Here is a 24,703-nt window from a genome sequence, read left to right as displayed (position 1 = left end):
ATGCTCATATGTCAACCTCAAAATACCAATAACAGGCACTGACAGTAACACTGGAATACAAATGTTGTGATGAGTAAGAGGAAGTTTCTCCCTCAGGAGCGTCACTGCTCACACTGAGCTGCAAATATGGTCAGTTCTGAGTTCCTGCCTCACACCAATCTTAAATTAGAAACACTTCCCAAGGAAACAGGGCTCAGACTGAAGGACAGATGCTCTGTGCACTGAGCTAACACAAATGTCATTAATTATGTGGAGCATAAACAGAGCTGAAAGATGTACCAAGGCCCCAATAACTACTGAGGCTGAAAATGAGTACTGATTTTCAAAATGAAAAAAAAAAAAAAAAGAAATGAGTCTTGACTTAGGTGGATGAGCAACCTTTATTTAACCTGGAAAAAAAAACCATTTAGAATCATAGAATCTCAGAATGGTTTGGGTTGGAAAGGATCTTAAAAGCTTTTTCATGCCACCCCCTGCCATGGGGACACTTTCCTGTAGTCAAGATTGCTCCAATCCCATCCGACCTGCCCTCGAACACTTCCAGGAACAGCACAGCCAGAGCTTCCCTGAACAACCTGTATACATTATATGTGTTCAATAAATACAGCCAGAATCATCCCTCCCGTCTATAGCGAAACTGCTTACAGTATTTTGCACTGCATCTTCTATTGTTTTCATTTTATGAGAGGGAGAGGGAATAGAGGTAGATAAAAGAAGTTTTAAAAAATAACAAAGTGGTTTCTTTAACGCGTTATTGTTGCTATTATCTTAACACGCAGAATGGTAGGAAGCCCACCGAGTCGAAAGAGATGAGTCCAAGGCCACCCAGCCGAGCTGCGAGCGGCCTCCCCTCACCGAACAGTCCTTCCCCGGCACAGCACAGCCCAGCCTGGGCCTGGCCTGCCGCCTCCCCGCCTCACGGATCATCCACAGGAGCCGCTGCCCGGCTGCAGAGCGCAACCCCCGGCTGCCCCCGCCCCGCCAAAGGCGGGCCCGCAAAGCGGTCCTCCCTCCCCTCACGGCGGCGGCGACGGGGAGACGGGAGCACCAGCTGCGCCGCCATGGAGGTGGATGTGGCGGAGGACGAGAAGGCCGGGCCGTCAGCAGGCGAGAAGCGGGGAGCCACCGACACCGCGGGGGCCGCGCCCGGCAGCGGCGGCAGCGGCCACTACGAGCTGCCCTGGTGAGCAGGGGCAGCGGGCGAGACAGCGCGGCCGCCCTGAGCCGCCATGACTCCATGAGGAGCGGGGCGGGGCGCGCGGTGATTGGTGCAGAGCGGGGAGGGAGGCGGGACTGTGTGCGGCACAGCCAATGAGGTGAGGGCGGGGCGCTGCTGGCGGGAAGGCGGGGGGTGTGGCGGCTGAGGGGATCGTGGCAGCTGAGGGGATCGTGGCGGCTGAGGGGATCGAGGCGGCTGAGGGGATCGTGGCGGCTGAGGGGATCGTGGCGACCGGAGATGGCCACGGCCACACTCGGGTGTTCACGGCTCTCCCCCGATGCCCGCCGGCTGCAGGAGCTCAATCTGCCTCGGAACCGGGACTGCCCGCAGCCTGTGCCCTGCCCCGTCTGTTGGCGGGGCTGGGAAGGCAGGAATCACAGAATGGTTTGGGTTGGAAGGGATCTTAAAGCCCATCTCGTTCCAGCCTCCTGCCATGGGCAGAGACACCTTCCACTAGGCCAGGTTGCTCCAAGTCCCCTCCAGCCTGGCCTTGGACACTTCCAGGAATCAATAGTGAAGAAAACCCCATTGTTTTCCTTTGTAACACAGAGAAAGTCACACAGGGTGGCTTCTCCCCTCAGGCTGAGGCACCAAATTCCTGTTTGAGTTGAGCAGTTTTTCCCTCCTTTTGCTTTATTTATACCAATGGAAATAAAACCCTTCAGGGCGGTACAGCCCTGGCACAGGTTGCCCAGAGAAGCTGTGGCTGCCCCATCCTTGGAAGTGTTCGAGGCCAGGTTGGATCTGGAGCTACCTGGTCCAGTGGAAGGTGTCCCTGCCCATGGCAAGGACAAATACGATGGTTTTTAAGGTCCTTTCCAAGCCAAACCATTCTGGGATTCTCTGAGACAATGATCAGTGTTGTGGAATGCTGTGCTTAGCAGTGACGGACACCCTGCAGCACCTGCACCGAAGACATGTCCAGCCAGCTTTGTCCCTTAAAGTAATCCTCCTTGTCCGTCACTCTAAAGCACTATTAAAGTGTTATTAGATGTAGTGAAATGTGTGGAGTTTTACTTTTACAGGGTGGAAAAATACAGACCCGTGAAACTGTCCGAAATAGTTGGAAATGAAGATACTGTGAGCAGGTTGGAGGTGTGTAGCTGTCCCTGTATCTTTTTGCAGGTTATCGCAAAAAAACACATTTCTGCTTAGATCCACAGGCTAGTAAAAACACTATTGTATTTTTACATCTGTACTTGAGTATGTGGAAGAAAGCTTCCTGATTTACTTTAAAAATTACAGGTTTTACATGGTATTTGAGTGGTGTGTAAGGAAATATGCCTTCTTCAATTGGGGTGTTTAAACTGATCATTTGATACAGTTTAGAGAATTTGTAGCTGTTATAATAATTCTGTTTCAATTAATAAATATGATTTGTATAACAACAGAAAGAAATATAATGGGTGTTTTTGGAAAAGAAATGTTTGACATATCAATTCTTCCCTGAAAATGTCCAAGTTGATGTTGGATGCAGCTTGGAGCAACCTGGTGTAGTTGAAGGTGTCCCTGCCATGGCAGGGGGTTGGAATGAGATGGGCTTTAAGGTCCCTTCCAATTCTAACTATTCCAGGATTCTATAATTCTATGACATATTAATCTGTGAACACAGTATTTGTTAACAGAAAGATTATACTAGCAAGTATATAATTAAAACAGATGCAAAGGAAAGGCAAGAGTACTAAAGACCTGTGGAATTAAGTGCTTTTAAATATTTCCATATTATTCTAGGGTCTGATTTCTAACAGTTCAATTGAAAAAACCCAAACATACGAAAGAAGCAAGGTTCAAAAAATGAAAATAGGAGGGGAAAAAAAAAAGCTTGTTTCTCATGATTAAAATAGAACATAATTGAAACTTTTTGTTCATGTTATTTTCTTATATAATTTCTTATTATCATTCTTTCTTAGGTCTTTGCAAAAGAGGGGAATGTACCAAATATTATAATTGCTGTGAGTATTGCTGTGTTGTGCTGTATTCCAATGCTGGTCCTGGCTTTGAAATCTAGCCAGGGTGGCCTCCCAGTACAGATCAGCTTTTGTGCCTGAGTGTACTGGTGAGGGAGATGTTGGTTGTGTGGTCTTGGAGCAATGTTCTTGGCAGAATACACAGGGAAACAAGTTTAAATCTACCTCAGGTGCCTGCTGAAACACATCCTGTGCTTGGCCCTGCAGCATATCTCCTCTGTTAGGGCAGGATCCTGAGCTCAGGCACAGCTTCCAGGCTGATGTTTTCTCTGCAATTCCTCTGTTGCAGCCTTTTTTCATGACTGAGGAGATGTGTAGAGAGCACAGCTCAGAAAATTGCATTAAACTTACCAGCAGTTGTTGCATTGTCACATTTTTAGGGCCCTCCAGGAACAGGTAAAACCACCAGTATCCTGTGTTTGGCTCGTGCTCTGCTTGGTCCTGCGTTAAAGGATGCTGTTCTGGAGCTGAATGCCTCAAATGACAGGTGAGAATGAAAAACCTTACCAAACTTTTAATGAAGAAACAAGTTTCCATTAAACCCAGGCCAGTTTGATAGGCTTAATGCTATAGTAAAGCTTAATCTTAAATGCTTCTGCCTTTGTTTATTTATTACCCTTTCCGTGTGCCAAACCTAAGTCATTTTGTGGTGGTACTGCAAGTAAGGTCACTGGCTTTGTGTATATTTATATTGCTACTGTTAAATTATTTTCTTCAAAACCCCCAAAACCAAGGATTGTTGGTGTTTGAATCCAAATCAGCTGGACAGTCTGGCTTAAAGCATGGTTCCACAGCACCTGTGCTGAAACAGCTGAAGGGACAGGAACAAACAAACAAGCAGTAGAACCAGGAGCACTTAAGCTGCTGTGGCTGCTGAAAAAAAAATCTCTTTTGTATTTTCACCCAACTTACCGTGAATCAATTGAATTATCGTTCCAGAGGCATTGATGTTGTAAGAAACAAAATCAAAATGTTTGCCCAGCAAAAGGTCACACTTCCAAAAGGTCGGCATAAAATAATCATCCTTGATGAAGCAGACAGGTATGTTGATTTTTTCTTGACCTCAGCTACTATGTGAAATGTGCTGCATCTCTCCTGTCTGTAGAGCTCTTGGACAGTATTGAGTGTTTCTATCAAGCTGTTCAAAATAATTTGTTAGGAAATGAATATGGATTGAACAGTGATCTTATGAGAGTACTCACAGCAGGAAGAGATCATTGCTTCAAAATAGATGCTGAATATTGACGTGGAATGCTCTGGATATGAAACAGAGCAGTTCACTGGAAAGATGCCCCATCCCTGGAAATGTCCAGGGGGTTGGATCTGGATGAACTTTAAGGTCCCTTCCAACCCAAACCATTTTGTGATTCTGTGATTCCTTCTCTTTGGAAAGAGTTTGGCTCATATAGAGAATTTTGCTGGGTGAAAATGGGACATTCTCCTCCTCCATATTCTTAGCAGTGTTCTTCAGATTAATGATTTCATTTTACACGTCATGGATGTCATTTTGCATGTTATGGAGGTCTCAGTGACTACTCAGTGTTTTGTTCACGTGACTAGAAAAAGCTGCTTAGTTTATCAAACCAGAATATTACAAAGCTTAATACCAGTGAACTCTGAAGCTTGTATGAAAATAGTTCTTAAGCTGCACCTATGAATGATTGAAAGACAAAATCTCTCCTAACTCCTGGTTTCTCTTAGCATGACAGATGGAGCACAGCAAGCGTTGAGAAGAACAATGGAAATTTATTCCAAAACAACACGCTTCGCACTGGCGTGCAATGCCTCTGACAAAATCATAGGTAAGTGCTGCTGCTTCCTGGGTGTTCATGTCATGTTTTCCATGCAGACTTCTCTTGAAAAAATAACATGATAAACATGTATATTCAGAAATCCAGGAGAACAGAGGAAGCTGAGCTTTGTATATATTTCTACACATCTGGGATATGTGCTATTCCAGTAGCAAATCTGGGCTCAAAGGAAGGACTATATCAATTGTATGTGCTTAAGGAGAGGCTGAGCTCAGCTTGGAGCTTACATGTCCTTTTTCTTTAAAAGACATAAGAATTGTTGGAAGCTGAAATGAAGACATGTGCTTGGTTGTAGGGTTTTTTGAGAAAAAGAGAGAGAAGCTAATTACACATCTCTGTCCTCAGAACCTATTCAGTCTCGCTGTGCAGTGCTGCGTTACACCAAGCTGACAGATGCACAAATACTTGCCAGGCTACTGAAAATTGTTGAGAAAGAGGATGTGCCATATACCGATGATGGACTAGAAGCCATTATTTTCACAGCCCAAGGTGATATGAGACAGGTAAAAGGAGAAAGACAATGAAACAAAGGCTTCTATTTAAAGCAAAAAAACTTCAGAATTGCAGCTCTCAAGGATTTCTCTCTGGAGATGTAAAGCAAAGGAGGATTTAACTTGTAGCCCATGAGTAACTAAACTATTTGGTTTTGTGAGGGTTTAAAATGCTCCTTAAAAGTGAGTTGGTGGGAAGTGGATACCAAATTTGTGGGAGGAAATAAAGTCAGCATAAATTTGTGGGTTTTTTTCTGTTGTTTAATGGCAAACTGCTTATTTGGCATCATTTCCCGAAGTGCATTTCATCCTGAAGAGGGGAGTGAGAAGTAGAGCACTTCAGAAAATAAATAAGGTCTTATTTTTTTCTTTCACAGGCATTGAACAACTTACAGTCCACATACTCTGGATTTGGCTTTATAAACAGTGAGAATGTCTTTAAGGTCAGTAACAGCTGAAGGCAGTTTTGTCAGAAGTTTAGCCCTATGGCTGTGTGAGATTCCATTGCTCACATAAGCCTCTCTGCTGCTTTGCAGACAGCCCTGTGTATGTAGCAGTTAGAGCAGCCCATGTGCCTTCTGAAGAAGACATCCCTAATGGCACATGGGAGAGATGTGAGACCTTTGCAGCTCTCTCAAAGCACACAAATCCAATAACTGCTGGGAAATTTCAGTGATAACTTGGGAATCTGTTACTTGGGTGTTCTCATTTCGTGCTGTTGAGTCTGTCATGACACACTAGCTGAAAAGTCAGATTACTTAAAATTTAGACTATTTTATGAAATATTTCTGATTCAGTCCTTCATAAAAGCTTGGTGAAAATACCAGAAGTTTAATGCAAAGTCTTCTGATATTTTAAGTGTAATATTTCTCTTGGATACAGGTATGTGACGAGCCTCATCCTCTACTAGTGAAGGAAATGATACAACACTGCATAAATGCAAATATTGATGAAGCATATAAGGTTGGTTTTCATGTCTTGTGTCAGTATTGACAGGTATTATTTCTCTACAAAATTCACATTGTGTGTTGTTAAGATAAGGGCAATACCATGTAGATGAGTTGATAAACTAAATCCCTTTGGGGCAGGCTTTTGTTCAGATAAACTGACAAGGAAAAAAAAGGAAGTTGTAATGAAATTAATTGATAGATGCTTGAGGTTAAATCAGCTAATAAATAGTACCTACAATTTCAGCAATTGTAATTAAATTAAAATACAGCTGTTCCAAAAGTGAATCTCCTTGACTCACCTGGCAGATAAATGGGGGATTATTCTTGCCTGCACAGATTCTTGCCCACCTGTGGCGCCTTGGATACTCTCCAGAAGATGTCATTGGCAATATCTTCCGTGTGTGTAAGACCTTTCAAATGCCAGAATATCTGAAACTGGAATTTATCAAGGTTAGTACTAACTCAGCTCCTGATGGGACCTTTTGAAGAGGATGTGATCGGGGGCAGCCTCAGGGGTTTCAATTTAAAATTTGTTGTATATTAGCACAAAGAAAGTGCTTCTTGACTCATTGCTGCTTTCTTTCCCACTGCACCATTGGTTTGTCAGTGAGAAGTCACTTGAAGTTTAGCATCTCAACACCCACAGAAGTGCCAAAAGTCACTTTAGTGATCAGCTCAAATTAAAAGCAGATGTCATGCTGAATTTATTAGTTATAGCAAAGCCTCAAATAACTCCTTGAAAATGTTTTTCAAGTCCATACTTGATTCTAGTCCAATAGATAGTAAAATATTAAATTAAATTAACAGAGAGTTAATTTAACAGTAAGCTGGTGATCCAGAATCACTCTTCCTATTTGAAACCTATCCTCATATGCAGGCACCTTGCTTCTTATAAAGAAAGTGGGGGAATACAGGCTTTGATTTTAAAAACACGGCATTTTAGTTGTTACATTCTCTGAGGTACGAGTGACTTAAAGCTGGTCTTTTAGCAGTAAGGGATATGTTCTGTTTAGTCATTCATAAAATATTCAGACTGGAAGAGTAAACAGAACACTTGACAATGTCTCTGTCACCAGGAAATTGGGTACACTCACATGAAGATAGCAGAAGGTGTGAACTCCCTTTTACAAATGGCTGGGCTGCTGGCCCGGCTGTGCCAGAAGACTGCAGCCCCTGCAGCCAGTTAGGCACCTCCTCAAGCATGCTGGGAGGAAACCAGGTTTTGTTGCAAAAATGTTTCATACTTTTTTATTTAGACCAATAAAGCTCTAAAATTTACTTTAATCCACGTAATTGTATGTGTTTTATAACCAGAATAGAAGAGAGGACTGTGACAACCCAGAGCAATTCAGGTCTGTACTTAAGTGTACACAGCAAAACTGCTTTTGTCCATGGTATTGAGGTCTAGGCAGGAGATACAAAAATGGAATCCTGTTGTTAGGGATTATACTTCAAGCCTGGTCATGAGTGATCTTACCAAGATGGAAATTTTTTTGCACAAAATACAGCATTTACTGAAGTTAAAATTGAGACACATTGAGCAAGTGCCACTTTGCTCTGTGGGTAGGGAAGGTATTTTCACCAAACATACAGGAGAAATATTGCACATTTCTTAATGGTGCCACTATATTTTGGATATTCCTTTTGTAATCTTTAAAAAACTTTGCTAAATTCTGGGATGCTCTGCATTTAAGTTCCCTTTACTGTCCCTGCTTGTCCAGGTTAGGTAATGTCATAGTTTTCAGCCTGCCAAGCGAACTGGAGGATGTGCCTGTCCACAGTGGTGGTGCCAGGGGAAGGGTGAGGAATATGGAGAGTCATGGTTCCTGTTCCTACCTGGTTTCAAAGAGTTTCTTCTCAGCTGTATTCAGTAGCTGCATTTCACAGCTCCAGTTTGGAGCAGACTCTCCTCTGGGCTAATCCTTTCTAGCTCTGTGGGGACATAATCACACTCACTTCTCCTAAGAAGAGGACTAGAATTGATCCCAGAGGCCACCAGCACCTCCTGCTCTCCAAAGGCGTTTGTTCCCCCTCTGAGTGCAGAGCTGCTGCTCTCCAGCACTTAGCACAGACTCCCCAGATCCATTTTCAGAGCTACACCAGCCAGAACCACTTTTCTAAAGCATCTTAAATTTGAAAACAGGAAGTGAATTTCTCACTTGACTACCTACCTAATGTGAAGAGAGAGAGGTGGACCCAGGGGAGATGTAAGTCTCCTTGCATTAGGTTCAAACAACACAGTGTCTAGCAATTCTGGTTGAGCACCAGAAATCTTTACACACCTAAAGCCAGTCCTGAAAGGACAGTCAAGTCAGTGAACACACATCCATACTCACTGCAAGGAAAAAATGTGAGGTGAGCAAGACTAATAACAACCATTGATGGGAGTTCCTGGAACAGTCCCTGGATACCTTCCAGTGTAATGAGATGACTGGCTGAGAAGTGGTCCAGAAGCTTTACAAAGCTAAGGATTTACCCCTCACTACAGCTGATTGCTCTGGGGAGCTGCAAAGGGGGATTTGCTCAGTAAGTGAAGGGAAGATTCTCCACATTCAGCTCTGCCCTGCCTGCTTTGGCTCCACAACTTTCAAACTCAGACTTTGGCAATGGAGAAACCTCATACAAGAAAATCTGGCTGGTGTAATCTGCCTCCCTGCTTAGTCAGGAGAGCAGTAAATCTTGTATTTTCATGTTCTGACCATGCACTGACCTAGTGCCTAGAACTTTCTGGGAGGTCTCCAGCTGGAGCTGATGTTGTGAGCCAAGGATCTGTCACTGCTGCTAATCTCCTAATCATGAATGGCTCCCTTGGTTGGGAGATGAATCACCAGTGGGTAACATCACCAGACATCACTCAGAACGAGCTCACCCTTGCAGTGAGCAATCCACAGTCTGCAGCACTTCATGGAAAATGGAAGCTTCTTCAGGTGCTGAGGATGAATCCCAACAGTCTCACAGCCCTGTGAGGTACAGGTACAATTCCAGTGACAAAAGCACCGCTTGCCTGCCTGGGAGCCTGTGCAGACCTTTTGCAGAGCATTTGACCATCAGGAAACCTAAGGGTGTGAGGAGAAGCTGGGCTGGGATGAGCTGAGGACCAGGTTGTGGCTCACTGTGTGCATCCCTGAAGTGCACCAGATTTTCTCTGTTGTGGAAGTCCTGTGGAAACTTGTAGCATTTGTAGGAACCACTAGCAAACCTTTTGCTGAGCCAAACTCCAACCCACCCACTGTTTCAGCTGCAGCAACGGTGGGCACCTGTGGTCTCGGTGATTCTGCTAAAATTAGAGCCAAGTCATTTGCAGCAGGAAGCACCTGACATCCCTTCTCCCACTCCGAGGTCTCTAACCCTCAGCTCCCTGTCTCTGCTCACTCACCATGAGCGTGGGCTGTGTTCTTTCCTGAAACACGCTTTTCTGATCTGATTTTGAGAAGGCTTTTAATGCATTTTCTCCCCATAAGATCCTGCACATTGCTCCATGTCACCTCATGTTCTCCCATTTCTGTCACCTGATCATGCTGACATCTATCATTGCAAACCATAGCAAAACACCTCATTTTCTTTGAAAGATTTCAGTTTTAATAAATAAGTGTTCCAGAAGTGCCAGATCTGTGCATCAGGGCTCAGGAGATAGGGATTCTGTTTCTGGGATGATATTCCAACAGCCATATTGAGGGACTGGGGCAGTTTCTGAGGCTGGTGGCTGTGGATCTGACTCTCACAGTTGCTGCTGGTTCTTTGTATCATTATAAAACAGCTACTGAAACACGAGGAAAACTGCCACAGACCAGCACTGTGAATTACAAACCATGGATAAGGCAGGCATTTAATCCTCTTTAGCTTTTGTGAACAGGTTGGAATCTCATTCAGCTCCAGCCAACCACAGCTGTTATAAACACAACCTCTGCCTTGCCATTTCCTCTCACAGAGGAAACTGCTTCTATAGGAGAGCACAGGAACTAAATCAGAAGGTAATCCCCATGGTTTAATACCATCGTGCATGAGTCACCCTGACAGATGAAGTAGCTGGCTGCATTACTGCCCAGCAAGTTAAGGATTCATTTCATGCCTGACAGGAGAAAACATTGCCACCTTTGAGTGGACATGCAGGGAAATGAGATGGGGATGAGGATCCTGGGGCTTGCCCGTGGTTGCTGGATGCAGAGTGCTTTTTCTCCAGTTGCTGGTTTGCAGTTGGTCTTCTGTGGGGCTTCAAAAAGTGCATTTCTTCCTTTCAGTACCACCCCTTCTACGTCATTGCAGGCACAGTTGGGAGAAAAGGTTTCACTGAGGGATGGCAATCTCCCCTCTCCCTGTGTGCATGTTCACTGGGTGCTCTCTTACAGCTCAGCAAAAGAGTTCTTCAGACTTTGTGCAGAATGCTTGGAATAAGAGGAGAAAAAACAGTGAGTCCACTGGCTTTTAATCCCTGCTTTCAACTTAACTCTGCTGCCTGCTACATTTTCTTTTCCAGTTGTGCTCCTGGAGGATGATCCCTGATCAGAGCAGGAGGCACAGAGGCACCAGGAGCCCATTCCTCAATTCAGCCTCCCTTGGTGGAGAACTGCTGGCATTTGTTGGTTTGACATTGAGATTTTAGAATATTACTCTGCAAGCAAAGGCTACAACAGAGGCATCATTATAATGGCAAAAAGATGTTTGACAGCAAGATATGGAGGGGTCAGATTTCTCAGGCCAAGTTTTTCCATGTCCAGCTACATCCAGCAGAAGGAAATGCCACAGTGTGAAGAATAGGATGGTTGTGCTTTGCATGATGGGGAGAAATCTTGGCTTCAGAAAGATCCAATCTGGGGAGTCTGCCCACTGCTGGTGCCTACAGTCTGGGGAATATAAAACCCTATAAAACTAGAGCAGCTGGCATGTGGCATAAGGACAACCCCACTGGGTCTCTGTAGGTGCTCAAGAGAGAAAACCCAACAAGGAGAGTGATACTGGTCCCATCATTCATTGTCCTTCAGTGCCATGCAACCTTCCTGCAGCTCTCTGCAGTGTTTTTTCTTTATCTGCCTTGAGTAATTCTTTATCAGCAGCATTCGGTTGGTGCTGATAATGGTGCAGGATATGGGGTCTTAGCAGAGCAGGCAGGGCTCAGCTGAGGGAATCCCTGCTCAGAGCAGGGGGTTCTGACTCTCCCTGCCCACAGCATGTAGCAGAGCAGTCTCAAGCTGCTCCAGAGTTCCTGTGCCTATTGGAGGAGGGCAGAGCTGGAGCTGGGACATGGACTTGGACTAATTTGTTTCCATGATCTGTGTGAGTCAGCTTGGCATCAGCCAGAGATGTGGCACTGCACAGGGTGGGCTCCTCACACTCCTCCACTGCCCGTGTGAGCTGCTGTGCTGGTGCTGCCAGCAAGGGCAGAGCTCCCTTTGGCATAAACCAAATCCTCCCACCCCTAAATAAACACCATAAACCAAATCTTTCCACCCTACAGTAACATACCAACCATTTGCTCTGTTTCTACCTGTGCTGTGACAGCAGGGCAGGGCCTGACCCAGGACCTGCATTGATGTAGTCTGGCTCATCATCCAGGCTTTCTGTCAGCAGAGCTGTGGGTGAGGATGGGAAGCACTTATCAGTGAGTGGGTTGATGTAGAAACACACAGGCCACTGACACACCGCGTGTCCTGCCAATATTTAGCCTTTGGTGCTGACATGTTTTTATGCCTGGACTAAGAAAACTCAGATCAGTGTCAAGATCTCCTTGAAGAGGCTTCAAAATGATCACAGAAAATTTGCAAACACTGGGTAGCTCTTCAGAACCAAAAAAGATTTAATCTAGAGAGGTTAATTAGAGAGGGTTCCTGCAAACAGGAATCAGTTTGCTTAGACAACTTTCACACCAGAGACACAAAGCTCTTGAATATATATGTGTACACTCCCCACTGTCCCCCAGGCCAGAACTACCCTCATGCCTCACAGGAAACCACACATTAAATTAAACTGCATTTAAAAGGTCAGCCCTGACTGCAGCAGGAGAGTCAAGGGCTGACCCACTGGGTGTGTGCACAAAGTTCTGTGGCACAGGGGTTTAGGCTGTGCTTGCCCTGGGGCCACCTCAAATGTAAGAGGATGTAAGACCTGAAGAGCAACATTTTTCTGTGGCATCCCATGGTCAGGGTTTAGGCACAGACACCCAAATGGTGGCCTTTTAAGTGCAACACCACATCCCAACAGAGCAGCCTTCAGTTACAGGAATTGCAATTTGCACATTGCCTTGGATATTTAACAATTAGGGAAAAAATTAACTGAAGACAAGAGTGATGGCTGCATTGCCCTTGCTTGGTTTGTACTGGCCTAGTGCACCAGCACTGCCCATGAGCCCCATCCCCAAACAGCAAAGAACAGCTGAGAACATGGAACAGCAAAGAACAGCTGAGAACATGGAACATACCCTGCCCTTGCTGGAGTTTCCACGTGTGTATTGCCACGCTGTTCTCGTAGTCTGCAGCATCATCTGTGACGAGGAAGAGTTTGGACAGGACGGTGCTGAACAGTAAATGGACTAAAAAGGGGGCCTTTGTGAAACCCCCTCCTAGCACTGCACCCTGACTGTGCCCTGCACGTGGCTGACTTTCCAGCCAGCACAGATCTGCTGATGCTGCCTCATCGTTTTTCCAGGCCTGGCCATGTGCCTGGATATCTGCAGGCACGGATGGGGATCAGACAGGTCCCTGCTGCTCCTGCCTCCTCTAATCACTGCACAAAGCCAGGCAGGAGCAGGGCAGGCTTTAGCAGCGCAGAAAGCATGTGTGAACTCACAGAAGGAAACCAAACTGACTTCCTATTTTGATTGCAACATCCCAGGACTGATGCTGGAAGCCCTGAAGGGACACTGTGGTTCAGAGTCATCCTCCAGAAGCTTCCTGACTGCAGCTTTTTTGTGCTGGATTTGGTGAGAAACCTGAGCTAGAGGCTAGAACTATTAATCAGCCTGGCTAAACACTAAAAACCTAGAGATGTAGACCCCAAAGCTTCTGAATTGCTGCAGAAACCACCAAGCCAAAGGCATCAGGGTGGAGGTGTCACTGTGTGCATTTTCTTGCAGAAAGGGGAAATGTTCCAGGCCTGCTCTGTGCATGCAGCAGCCCCTGAGTGCCAGCCCCATGGCACAGAGCTGGCAGGAAGAGCTGAGCTCTGAGCAAGCAGGTTTCTCCTGGCTAAGCAGGTCACCTTCCTTCTCTGCACTTTGTGTGCCACACAAGAACTGTGACAGCAGCACACTCACCTGGATCAGAGCCCTGGGATGCTCCAATGGTGACATTTTCATAGGAATAGGAATCCTCATCCTCATCTTTCTCTGCTGGAGAGAAGAAAGAGGAGTGACAGAGGACCTACAGAAGTGTAAGTGATCTGGCAAGATCCCTCAGCACCTGCAGGAGGGGGCTGTTTCCCACAATGAAATGTAGATTAGCTAAAAAATTGTTAGTCTTTGTGACTGTGGCCTGTGGTGACCGAGGGATGGGGTATCTGAGTACAGGGGAATGGGGTGGTCACTCCCACAGGAGCACAATCACCAGTGGTTTTGGGCTGTCCTGTTTATAGGCAACAGATGGACTGATGGGGCTGGGACATCCCTCAAATCCCACACCCTTTTAATGGACGTGTCTCCTGGACCCACACTTGCTTCAGGCCATACTCAGCGATGCACAAAGCTCTGCAAGAACTCACGAGCTCCCTGGAGCCCTGGGACAGCCAGGCTGGATGAAGGAACCCACCTTGCTTGCCTGGAGACCTGCCATGGAGTGGATCGAAGAACCTGGGGCAATTGTAGTAGTAACCCAGAGATATGGGCTCCCTGTGAGAAGAGCAGCACTGTCAGCTCCTCCTGCCTGGCACAGACTTCCCAGGCGGAGCTGTGGGAGCACCAGGACAGCACTGGGACCAGTATGGCTCCACTGGACCGTGCTGGTGGCAGCACAGGGTACTTACACATAGGCAGCATCTTCCTGCAGGCAGTTCTCTGCAAGAACAAGGGTTTGCTGTCAGCACCCCACCATGGTATCACCCTGAACAGCCATCCCTGGCCATAGCTGGACAAACCCCCCAGCACAGCCACAAAGAGATCCCCAGCAGCCACAAAGCCCTGGCACAGCCCCAAAGCCTGCCCAGAGCAGAGCACACAGCCCTGATCCACCCCTGAGAAAACCCCAGCTCAACACTTCTCGTGGGCACACCCTGCCAGCTGGCAGGGAGATGAGGAATATTCTCCCTGGCTTGGGAAAGGAGAGCACAGCCCCACACACCAATAATCCTCTTAGGGCAAGCACCAGCTCACACTGGCCCAGGGGGGAGCAGGAGGCTGGGGAGAATCCATCCCCCTCCGCTCTGCCCGTTAATCAGATCAGTGATTTTGTGTCTTACAAAGCAATCTCTAAACTGACCGAGCCAGAGCTCTGGCAGCTGCAGTGCTGGCTGCCTGTGTGCTCCCTGCCAGCTCCCACCCCCTCAGCAGCCTTTCCTTCCCAAACCCCCAGACATGTGGCTGCAGCATTTACCTGCCAGGAAATTCTGGTACCTGGAGTCGTCCCTGCTCCCTGGGGACAAGAGAGGGGCACATCACACACGAGCTCAAGCTGAGTGATGGGAGCAGTTTGATGATGCTGGCAAACCACCAGCTCTGAGGTCAGGGGATATGGCTGCAAGGTTGGACACTCCAGGGCACAGGAATTGGAACAGCCAGGGGTGATATTTTAAACAATCTGTGGCTCCAAGCAGGACTGGTCAGCCACAGCAGGATGAGATTTAAACTCAGACCCAGGATACACCCAAATTAAGATGGATGTGGACCTGTTGGAGCAAGTCCAGAGGAGTGCACAAAGATGCTCCAGCGCTGGAGCCCCTCTGCTCTGGAGACAGCCTAGGGTTGTTCATCCCAGAAAAGAGAAGGCTCTGGGGAGACCTTAGAGCCCCTTCTAAAGGGGAGAGGGACTTTGGCCAAGGGCTGGGAGTGGCAGGACAGGAGGGCATGGCTTCCCACTGACAGGACAGGGTTAGGATATTGGGAAGAGATTTTTCCCTGTGAGGAAAGGTCCTGTCACAGGCTGCCCAGAGCAGCTGTGGCTGCCCCATCCCTCAAAGTGTCCAAGACCAGACTGGAAGGGGCTTGGAGCAACCTGGACTAATGGAAAGTGTCCCTGCCCATGGCAGGGGGATGGAGGGAGATGATCTTTAACAACAACTGCTCTGTGATTCATTTTATCTGCCTGTCCCAGGAAGCTGCTCACCATATCCAGTGTGATGGGAAGCACGGAGCTCTTCAGTGACTTTCCTGAAAGAGAGGAAAGAGACCTAAAATCCCAGGTCTGAGCAAACCCTACCAGCAGTTACACACCACCATCCATGAAACCTCCCTGTGAGGTTATCAAGCACACACTCAGAGTAAGGGGAGATGCAAAATTTGGGGTAAAATCCCAAGATGGGAATAACTGTGCTTGAATATTGCAGCAGTTATCGTGGCTGTGTAGTTACTGGGGGTTTTGGTGATGGGGAGAAGGGGATTTATCACACCAAACTGCTTATAAGTGAATAATTGCCATTTCTTTTCCATGATGAAAAGAATTATGTACATTATGTACAGCCACAGCTCAGTTTCCTGGGTTTGATTTAATCAGTTGCCAGAAGAATGCTGTCAGACTGAAGAAAATCCAGAAGAAGTCTAGTCCATAAACAGAAGTCTAAACACTTACTGACCATCAATAAGTGAAGCAGCCTGATCAAGTTGAAGATATCCCTGCTCCTCACCAGGGGAAGGAGCAAGGAGGAGCAGGAGAAAAGTCCCTTGCAAGCCAAACTATTCTTTGATTCTAAATACAGCCCAAGCCCCATCTACAGGGCCCAGAATGCAAGCCCAAATGTTCATGTATGTTGGGTGAACTTCATCCAACCTTGGCTCTAGAGCTAGATTTTTATTTGGGTTTTTTCTTACCTTGCTATTGATAAGTCTTCAGGTTCCTTAATTTTTTCCAGCCTTCGGGTTGCAGCTGGCAACAACAACAGAATTACCATGTTAATTATTATGGCAGCAGCAGATAATTCAAAGAGCACAGAACATCCACCAGAGAGGGATCCCTGGGACTGGCAAGCATTTTCCTTATGCATCCCAAAACAGCTTTCCAAACTGTTCCTTGAAGGTTCAAAAATGGTCAAAACAAGAAACAAGTGGAGAGAAAGCTGATGTCTGTGCAGACCACAGAGCTGGCAAAGCCTCGCTGGAGGAAGCTGCAATCCCAGCATTGGGATCCATTGGGGGCCATTCCCCTCCCTCCACGCTGCAAAGTGCAGCTCAGAGCTTTGGTGGGGCTGGGGGGAAAGACTTGTAGAGGGGTTGAGGGGCTTGGAGCCAGCAGAGGCAGAACCACGGACACATTTCACACCGAGCTGGCAGCCGCTCGTTGTGGCAGAAAACTCAAAAGTTCAGCGCTGAGCCCAAGCTGCCGCAGGAAACAGCGAGGGGGGATGATGGATGAGTCACTCCTGTCACCCACACCAATGGGTGGCATCTATCAACCCACCTTGGTTCTCACAGGGTGCACAGCCTGCTTCCAAGAGCCCCCAGTAGTTGAGGCTCCAGTGAGTTATTTTCAATGCAAAGGGCATTTTTTTCCCTAAAGCTCAGAATTCACATACCTAGAAGTGTCTAAGGTGGCTTGGATCATCCAGCATTGGACGATCCAGGTCTCATAATTTCATGGCCTGGCTTCAGGGTGACCCTTTGAACACTGTTTTCCCCCTGTTCTATGAGTGAAGAGCCCTCACACCACGAGGCAGGAGCAATACTCACTGGTATGGGATCGAATCACCTCAAATCTCCTCTGGCTTTCGAGCCTGGAAGAAATAGCAGTGCAAGCTCAGCTGAATTTTAGGGTTTATGACAAGGAAAAGAGATACAAGAGACCTGACTGGTGAGTGGAGGGCAGAGGGCACCATGCTGGGCTCGGTGAGATGCCAGCTGCATGGCCCACATGTCATGCATGACCTGGGAGCATCTTCCTGGACTCTTCTTTGAGCCTTTAAAGACAGGATTTAGTTTTGGACCACTGGTAGAGCAGCCAACATCAGCGAGGGAAGGATCCAGGGGTGAGGAAGACATCATTTAGGATAATTCCCATTCTGATGCTTCATCTACCAAAGGCCACAAGAAATTTTTACCCACGAAAAGATGGATGTTATGCATGAAATTACTTTAAACCCCACTGCTTCACCTCCACTGCTGCCTCTCCCATCATCCCTTAACATCAACATGAATAAAATAACGTTATCAATGATAACCTATGCCCAGTAACCTCTTTACTTTTTAGTTAATAGGAGAGCTGCTTTTCAGAGCATGAGAGAATTCAACAAGTTTTCTGCTGCAGGTGTTTCTACACAGGTACTTATTCATTCCTTTCCCCCTTTTTCCTTGGGGTTGCCCCATATGAGCTGGGATTCATGGCCCAGGGCTGCTGGGAGAGCTGTCAAAACCCCAAATATACAGTCAAACCACTTTTCCTGCAAGACACCCAAACCACACCTCTAAAAAGAGCACACAACCCCACAAACCTGATCCCAAACCACCTAATCCAGGTATAAATTTCAAGAATTTGGGACAATTCAGCACGAGTCAGTGAGGTGTGAAGCCTGTGGAGGATGGAGCCTTCAGTGGCTGCTCCATCAGTCTACAATGGATCCCTCCGGAGCCTTTCCCCAGAGAAACAAAAACCCCAACCCCTTGGAGGCCTTTGCAGAGCCCCATTGCTCCTGTAACAAAGCTTACAACCCAACTTTTATTTTTTTTGACATCATTTACTGTGGTTTGTGTGTTGCTGAAGGAAATAAGGGGCAGTGTGTGTGTGTGTACACCGCATTTCCTTCATTTCTTGTGCTGCAGGTCCATGGTTGCTCTGGTTCAGGGTCCAACCAGCCAAGAGCAGGGGCTTCTTTGTGAAGTAAATAACCTTTCTATCTCAGGGCACAGCAGAACAGGGTAAGAACTTGGCCTTCTCTCCCAGACCTTTTCCAGCTAGATAATGATTCAATGACCGCACAGTCAGAGCTTCAGTTTCATTTTGGATTATTCAGTGTAAAGGCACTGCCCCTTCAGCAGCACCTTGGGCCTTGCAGCCCATCCTGGTATTATTTTATTTTTTATAAACTCAGATTTCAGCTTGGGTCTGGCTCTGGGGCTCACCTTGGGTGAGTTTGGGGGAGAAACATAATTGGGAAAGGAAACTTACTGGCTCCTCCGCTCATTCAGCTGTGTCTCCTGTTTGGTACCTGGAAGACAAGGGAAAAAAAAGCTCTTAGAAAGGTTGATTTAGGAGTTAGAGATCAGAAAGGCAAATAAAATACATTCACAAAACTTCTTCAGCACGTCAGGACAGCGGAGCAGCAGTTGCAGTGGGGTTTTGATGAAATTTTTTTAAACTATGTTTGAATTGTGGTTTTTGTCACAAACCCCACAAAGCAAAGCAGGCAGTCCTGCCCCCAAACCCCAAACTGCAGCTTCTCTCCCCTTAAAACCCACCCAATGCTCAGGGATGGGCTCAAACCCCACTGGGTGCTCACCCTATTTCTGTATGAATTTATCCTCCAGACTCTCCTTCCCTGGCTGCCCTTCTGTTCCAGACCCTCTGCAGGTCCTCCCAGGGGGGGTCCCAAAGCCACCCACCACAGTGGCCATGGAGAGGGATCTGCAGCTCACAGTGCCCCAGGGAAGGGGTTCCTTGCCTCCCTTTGGGGCTCCTTTGTTCCTTTGAGTGCTCCTTCCCTCCCTTTGGATCTCCTTCTCTCCCTTTGGATCTCCTTCCCTCCCTTTGGATCGCCTTCTCTCCCTTTGGATCTCCTTCCCTCCCTCCCAGCTCTCCAGCACAGCCTCTTCCCTGCTCCAGCTGCATCCCCACAAGGTCAAAGCTGGTACCTGGCAGATCCAAACCCACATGGAAGGCACATTCCAAGAGGAAAGCTCAGGACTCACCTGAGAGCTGGCACCTGATGCAGAGGCCGACGGCCGCCCCGAGCAGCATCAGCGCCGCGGCCGCCCACAGCTCCAGCTGCACCATGGCCCAGCCACATCCAGCCTGAAACACACGGTGAGGGGACCCCATGAGCTCTGGGCCATCCCTCAGGGAGCTTTTACCCCCAAAAACCAGCTGCTGTTTGCCCTCACACCCCCATGGGAGGCTGCAGAGGATGCAGAAGGGACTTTGGGGTTGCGATGCCCTTTCCTGCACCGCTCTGAATTCCTCATTCCCACCCCACAGTAATTTTTTAATATCTAGAAGAGAGGGCAAAAGGGAGGCACTCAGCAAGATTTAAACAGTCAGGACCTTTGCACAGCATGCTCTGGCTCTTTCCTGCAGCTCAGAGTGATTTCCAGTGTTAAATTCCCCACACCTTTTTCTGCACTGAGCTGGCTCAGCCACCGGCTCTTCCCCTCCTTTCCATGACAGGCTTTTGCACAACCAGCAGCTAACATTTTCTAACAATCAGCATGATTTGGCTTCAACTTCTTCCTTTAAAATACAAAACATCCTACAAATATCACAGAAAGCAGCCTGCTGGCACTGAAATGGATCATTTAGCCCATTCCTATTCCCCAGGCTCAGATTTTCTTTAGTTACAGATTATTTTAATTTCTTTTTTTTTTAATAAACTTTCTTTTTTTTTTCCCCTAGGGATGGAGACACTGCAATGTGCCAAAGGCCAATACATCATTGCTCTGGCTGGCAGGAACCTTTCCTACTGCCTTCCTTCAACCTCTCTTGTTACAACTTCAGCCTGTATTATATTGGTGAGTGGAGGAGGAAAGGTATATTATAGCAGTTGATAATTAAAAGAATTCAAAATAATGAAACAAATTCCAGTAGCAGACAATAGAAAGCAGCTGCTTGATTCTGCCCTGCTCAGCACCTTCTCCCTCTGCTTGATTGAAGTGGAATTAACAACATTTCTCTGCCCAAACTCCGCAGAAGTTTGGAAGTTGCTCTGACAGCTCAGTTCAGGTGGGAGAAAACCCAAAGCCTCCCACGGCAGCTGAGTCTGTGAGGGCTGAGCAACATCCTCCTGTCCCTGCCAGGCACTTGGAACAGCAGCTGAGCATGTTGGGGAGAGGTTTGTGGTCCAGTTTGTCATTGAAGTCTCAGTCCTGTGCCACAGTCCTAATTATCAGGGCATGGTGAAAATAATCATGGAGTAAATCAGCACGGGGCAGGGAAAGGAGGGAAGGAAAGTCCCTCATTTCCACTCAGACAGGCCTTGAGCAAAGCCAGGAGCAATGGCTGAAGGGGTTTGGTGTCAGCATCTCTCAGTGGTTGCCAAACACCATTTGGCTGTTCAGAAATTACCTCAGTGAGGCTTTGAGACCACCCTTTGCTTGAGAACAAACTGGGCTTATTCCTATTATGTTCCAGCTTCCCTGGGCTCTCCAGGACCTGGCAGCTACCAGCACTTGCTCCACCATGGCTTTGCCTTCTAGAGCCTCTCTTTCCCTGCACAGTTTTTTGCAGCACTTTCTGAAGAAGATGAATAATTCTAAATTTAAGTGCCCAGACATCCAGGCACCCACCCTAGAGGTGCAGGACCAGAACCCAAAAGAGCCTTATCAAAACCATGTGGTTTCTGCCATCACTTTTCCTTTGCTCAGCATCCCCCATGGAAATCATGAGCTGTGGATCATCTGTAAAGCATCTCCAAGAGGCAGCTGAGGGAAGCTGGTGGTGGCCAAAATACAGAGGGCTGCAATTCTGCTGCTTTGTTTGTGGGTTTCCTGGCTTTCTTTCTTTTTCTTTTTTTTCCTTTGAAGTGAAGGCAAGGCAGAGCTGAAGGCACCTGACAACACTGACCTAGTTTGTCCCATTGCATGGCAGGCTCCTTCTCCTTTCCAGAGCCAGTTTTATTTTGGTCACGGGCAGTGAGGCAGCACAACCTGTCTGCTCCTGAGCCCCCTCTCACCAGGGACACAAAAAGAGGTTATTTGAAGGGTTGATGGACAGGATGTGCTGTGTCCCACCCCATCACAGCCTTATGCCCCAAGAAAGCCCCCAAGTCACACACACACCTTTAGCCCAGAGATCATTTGTGCTCCCCAAATCCTCTCTTCTGGTACGAGCCCTGCTCCGGTAAGGAGCTGACAGAAGGAGGTGATGAACAGATTTATGACAAGCAGAAGGCTGGAAGCACTTACTCACGGCTAGCAGGATATAAATAAAATATTTGGAAGGCTGAATGTGCTTCCCTGCACTCTACCTTGGAGAGAGAACAAATCCTGCACAGGAGGACGTGTGGAGTTCATGGCTGGCCAGCCCTGCCTCCAGGATAAACCCAAACTCGGGCAGAAAACAGGTTCCCACCCATTTCAGGAGTGACACTCGGATTGTGTCACAATGCCCTGTTCTGTTCACACATTTCTCTCTTCTCCTTTTGCCTGTTTTTCCCCTTTTTGTGCAGAGGAAGCCACTGGGACCACGGCACACCCCGAGCACCGTGATCCCACAAATCCCTCAGGAGCAGCTGCTCCAGACAAGCAATTCCTGGGAGAGCAGCACACTGGAGTCTGGATACAGCTGTGGTCTCCTTCAGAGGGGGAAGTTCATCTTCCCAAACAGGGCCTGCTCCTTCTCTGGCCTCAAATAGATTCCTTTTTAAGCAATCAAGAAGACAGGCTTTTTCTTACTAAAAAAAAAATTGGAAAAATTAATGAACTTGCAAAAGCTTATCTACTCTGTGCCAGGTCTTGTCCTAATTTATGGATTCACCCCAGTAACAAGGCTCTCTGTGAAGATCTGAAGGACGGAGAGATGGTTTTATCCTGAAGATTAAAAGGTCTGCTCTTAATTCCACTGAAATGGAGAGTAGGACGACATGGACACTCACTGTCCATCTGTCCAAGATCAGCACAACAAAGTGAGGAAACCTTTTGAATTGAAATAAGGTAATTCTGGCTTATAAAACCAGTGGATATAAGCTGGATATGCACAGGCTAGAAATAAAATTCCTAATGGATGGAAAGTCTGGAATAATTTCCCAAAAGCAGAAGAAGAGGCACAAAGCTCACGAGAAAAAAACCTGCAAAAGCTCTTAAAGTGAACTTTAACTTTTTGGTGAGAAACAAGGAGAGTGAAGAATGTGTTGATGTGGCCTCAGCCATGCCTGGTATTCCATGAGGTAATTTCTGATGAAGACATTTTAGCTCTTTGCAGACATCAAACCCACCCCTGAGTTCACATTGCAAGATAAAGACTAAAATCATGCATTTATATTATGTATTCTATCTATCAATCAAAAAAAAAAAAAAAGCCCAAAAAGCAAATATAAACCAGTCACTTTCTCTCCCCTCCAGAAAGTTTTGTGGTCTGCACCAGTTTGCAGTAAATTAATTCTAATTAAGGCTGGTAGGATGAGTCACTGGTATGAAATATGAAGTGGAAAATGTATTTAAAGACTCACCATATGAAATTCAGCACACTGACTTGTTGAACAGATGCAATATTCAGCTTGAGTCAATGTCTCTAACACAGCTAAGAAAAGCAACTCCACTTTCTGTTTGCCTGTGTGGCACAGATTGCCACAGAAATTCCCATCAATTCAGAAATTAAAGTCTCAGACCAAGGAAGCTCCTGTGGCTGGAATGACTTTGATGACCAGCACTGAGCCTTCAGAAAAGCTCCTTCCCAGAGGTCTGCACATCTCATTTCCTACCAGATTTATGCCAGTGTCAGGCTTCTCAGGAAAGCTGCTGCCATTGAATTAAAATCTGGGGTTTTTACAGCTATTCAGGCAGACCAGGCTTTTATGCCAATAGAAGCATTTCAGTAGAACATATGATGAAAGGGGAAGATTAGAATTGATAAACCAGCTTTCACATAGATTATAACTCTGGAAAATGCTTTTAAAAAAATCCTGGGTGGAAAATACGGTGCAAAACCCCAGTCACAACAGGCATGGCAGCACAAGGAGGTGACTCACAGACGTATCTTGTATTTATAACTTCCCTGTTTTGGGCAGCATTGAAGCCTCACAGCCTCATTCACTTCCACTGGGAGCCCAGGGGATGCCATGTTAGCAATACAGGCAACCCCTGTGTAACTACAGACTCCAGAACCACGAAAATGAGCCAATCTCATGCAAGATTCTCCAAAAATTATCCTCTTCTGCTAAATTACCTGCCTCATTGCCCATAGTACACTGAACATTGCTCACACAAGAGAAAACTGTTGCAAAACCAAATCTCTCTCTATCTAAAATTAGCTATTTCAGGCACTTAGATGCAGTAAAATAAATACATTCACATCCATGATGCCAGTCAGCTCTGCAATCAATGGAAAACCCAGGAAGTGTCGTTTCAATCAGCTATTTTTAAGGACTGGGCTTTGGAGGGGGAGCAGCGTGGGCTGCAGCAGTCCCAGGAGCTACAGCAGGAGCCAGAAGGACCATGCAGGGATGGGGGAAGCTCAGTACAGATTGAATCTTCCAGAATATTTTACAAGATGTGAATGCAGAAATAATGTAATGAAACCCACGCTTCCAGCAGCAGATGGACGAGGAGATGGAAAGGACAGTGGTGTAAAACAGACGATCCAGGCTGTGTGGGATGGACCCATCTCAGGCCCAGAAGGGTTGGTAATTCCTACCTTGGAGCTGGTGATGGCCAGGAGCAGCAGGGAGGAGGGAACATCCACCAATGTCGCTTTTCAGAGAGGTTTTACAGGTATGACCTCGAACTTCTTTAAAGGGTCACCAACCCTGGGGATCTCTGAGCTCAGTGGGACACCCCGGTGTCCCCACAGGAGCCCCAAGAACCTCTGGGCTCTTTCCTGTCCCCATCCCTCCCTCCCTCACCCGCCTTACCCACAGCCTCAGCCGCTCTCCCTAACGTGTCCCAGCTCCTCCAGCATCTCTGGGCTGCAGCTGCCGGGGCTGGACCGGTTCCTCCAGGGCTGGTGAGCAGTTGCTGGTTTCCTGTCCCCTGTGAATCACTAACCCCAACATCCGCTGCCCAGCCTCTGCTGCTCCCCCCGAGGCGCCGCCTGCACAAACCCACTCGGGTCACTTTGGCTCCCGTGGGGAGAGGAAGAGGCTTGGACACTGTGGAACCACACACAGCACCCAGGGCCCTTCCCTCGAGGTTCAGATGGTGTTGGTACCCCAAAAAAAAGTTCAGGCTTCCTTTTAGCAAAGAGCCTTCAAGGGAACAACCCTGGGCAACTGGGAAAATCTCAAAGCAGGCACAGCAAACTGCAAACCCTCTCTCAGATTTTATGGAAAAGAT

The 24,703-nt window shown here is 47.0% G+C and overlaps 2 protein-coding genes across 4 annotated transcripts; one reads left to right on the top strand and one right to left on the bottom strand.

Moving 5' to 3' along the window:
- The first annotated feature begins 983 nt into the window (after positions 1 to 983).
- RFC2 (replication factor C subunit 2) lies at positions 984 to 7,727 on the top strand. The gene is made up of 11 exons (XM_058854609.1): positions 984 to 1,183; positions 2,245 to 2,314; positions 3,130 to 3,171; positions 3,567 to 3,673; positions 4,126 to 4,227; positions 4,888 to 4,988; positions 5,343 to 5,500; positions 5,866 to 5,931; positions 6,371 to 6,451; positions 6,775 to 6,888; positions 7,515 to 7,727. Exons 1-11 carry the CDS (start codon positions 1,062 to 1,064, stop codon positions 7,623 to 7,625), a joined length of 1,074 nt encoding a protein of 357 aa, XP_058710592.1. The 5' UTR covers positions 984 to 1,061; the 3' UTR covers positions 7,626 to 7,727.
- A 1,377-nt stretch (positions 7,728 to 9,104) lies between these two features.
- LAT2 (linker for activation of T cells family member 2) lies at positions 9,105 to 24,374 on the bottom strand. Of its 3 annotated transcripts, none has more exons than XM_058854610.1 (13): positions 24,283 to 24,374; positions 19,412 to 19,514; positions 18,672 to 18,711; positions 17,240 to 17,283; positions 16,385 to 16,439; positions 15,684 to 15,727; positions 14,955 to 14,993; positions 14,389 to 14,419; positions 14,175 to 14,254; positions 13,685 to 13,759; positions 12,851 to 12,913; positions 11,921 to 12,005; positions 9,105 to 10,820 (listed from the first exon to the last, which is right to left on the bottom strand). In XM_058854610.1, the coding sequence occupies exons 2-13, from the start codon at positions 19,494 to 19,496 to the stop codon at positions 10,802 to 10,804; spliced, it is 660 nt and encodes a 219-aa protein (XP_058710593.1). In that variant the 5' UTR covers positions 19,497 to 19,514; positions 24,283 to 24,374; the 3' UTR covers positions 9,105 to 10,801. The 3 variants fall into 3 exon arrangements, with proteins under 3 accessions (XP_058710593.1, XP_058710596.1, XP_058710594.1); XM_058854613.1 differs by having other exon boundaries at positions 13,685 to 13,756; XM_058854611.1 differs by lacking the exon at positions 24,283 to 24,374 and adding an exon at positions 24,066 to 24,241.
- Between the last annotated feature and the right edge of the window lie 329 nt (positions 24,375 to 24,703).

Source organism: Poecile atricapillus, chromosome 21, assembly GCF_030490865.1.
Source record: "Poecile atricapillus isolate bPoeAtr1 chromosome 21, bPoeAtr1.hap1, whole genome shotgun sequence".
NCBI classification, from domain to species: Eukaryota; Metazoa; Chordata; class Aves; order Passeriformes; family Paridae; genus Poecile; species Poecile atricapillus.
Note: the sequence above shows the minus strand (reverse complement) of the source record. Positions and strands in the feature narration are given on the sequence as shown.

Bases quoted from the DNA above. Each gene is read 5' to 3' on its own strand.
- LAT2 (XM_058854610.1), bottom strand. From the start codon at position 19,496: ATGGTGCAGCTGGAGCTGTGGGCGGCCGCGGCGCTGATGCTGCTCGGG. The intron at 16,440-17,239 runs GTGAGTATTGCT...TGTTGTTGCCAG, and splicing joins GGTGATTCGATCCCATACCA to CTGCAACCCGAAGGCTGGAA. The intron at 12,006-12,850 runs GTATGTTCCATG...CCTCACCCACAG, and splicing joins GAAACTCCAGCAAGGGCAGG to CTCTGCTGACAGAAAGCCTG.
- RFC2 (XM_058854609.1), top strand. From the start codon at position 1,062: ATGGAGGTGGATGTGGCGGAGGACGAGAAGGCCGGGCCGTCAGCAGGC. The intron at 2,315-3,129 runs GTGTGTAGCTGT...ATTCTTTCTTAG, and splicing joins ATACTGTGAGCAGGTTGGAG to GTCTTTGCAAAAGAGGGGAA. The intron at 5,932-6,370 runs GTCAGTAACAGC...TCTTGGATACAG, and splicing joins ACAGTGAGAATGTCTTTAAG to GTATGTGACGAGCCTCATCC.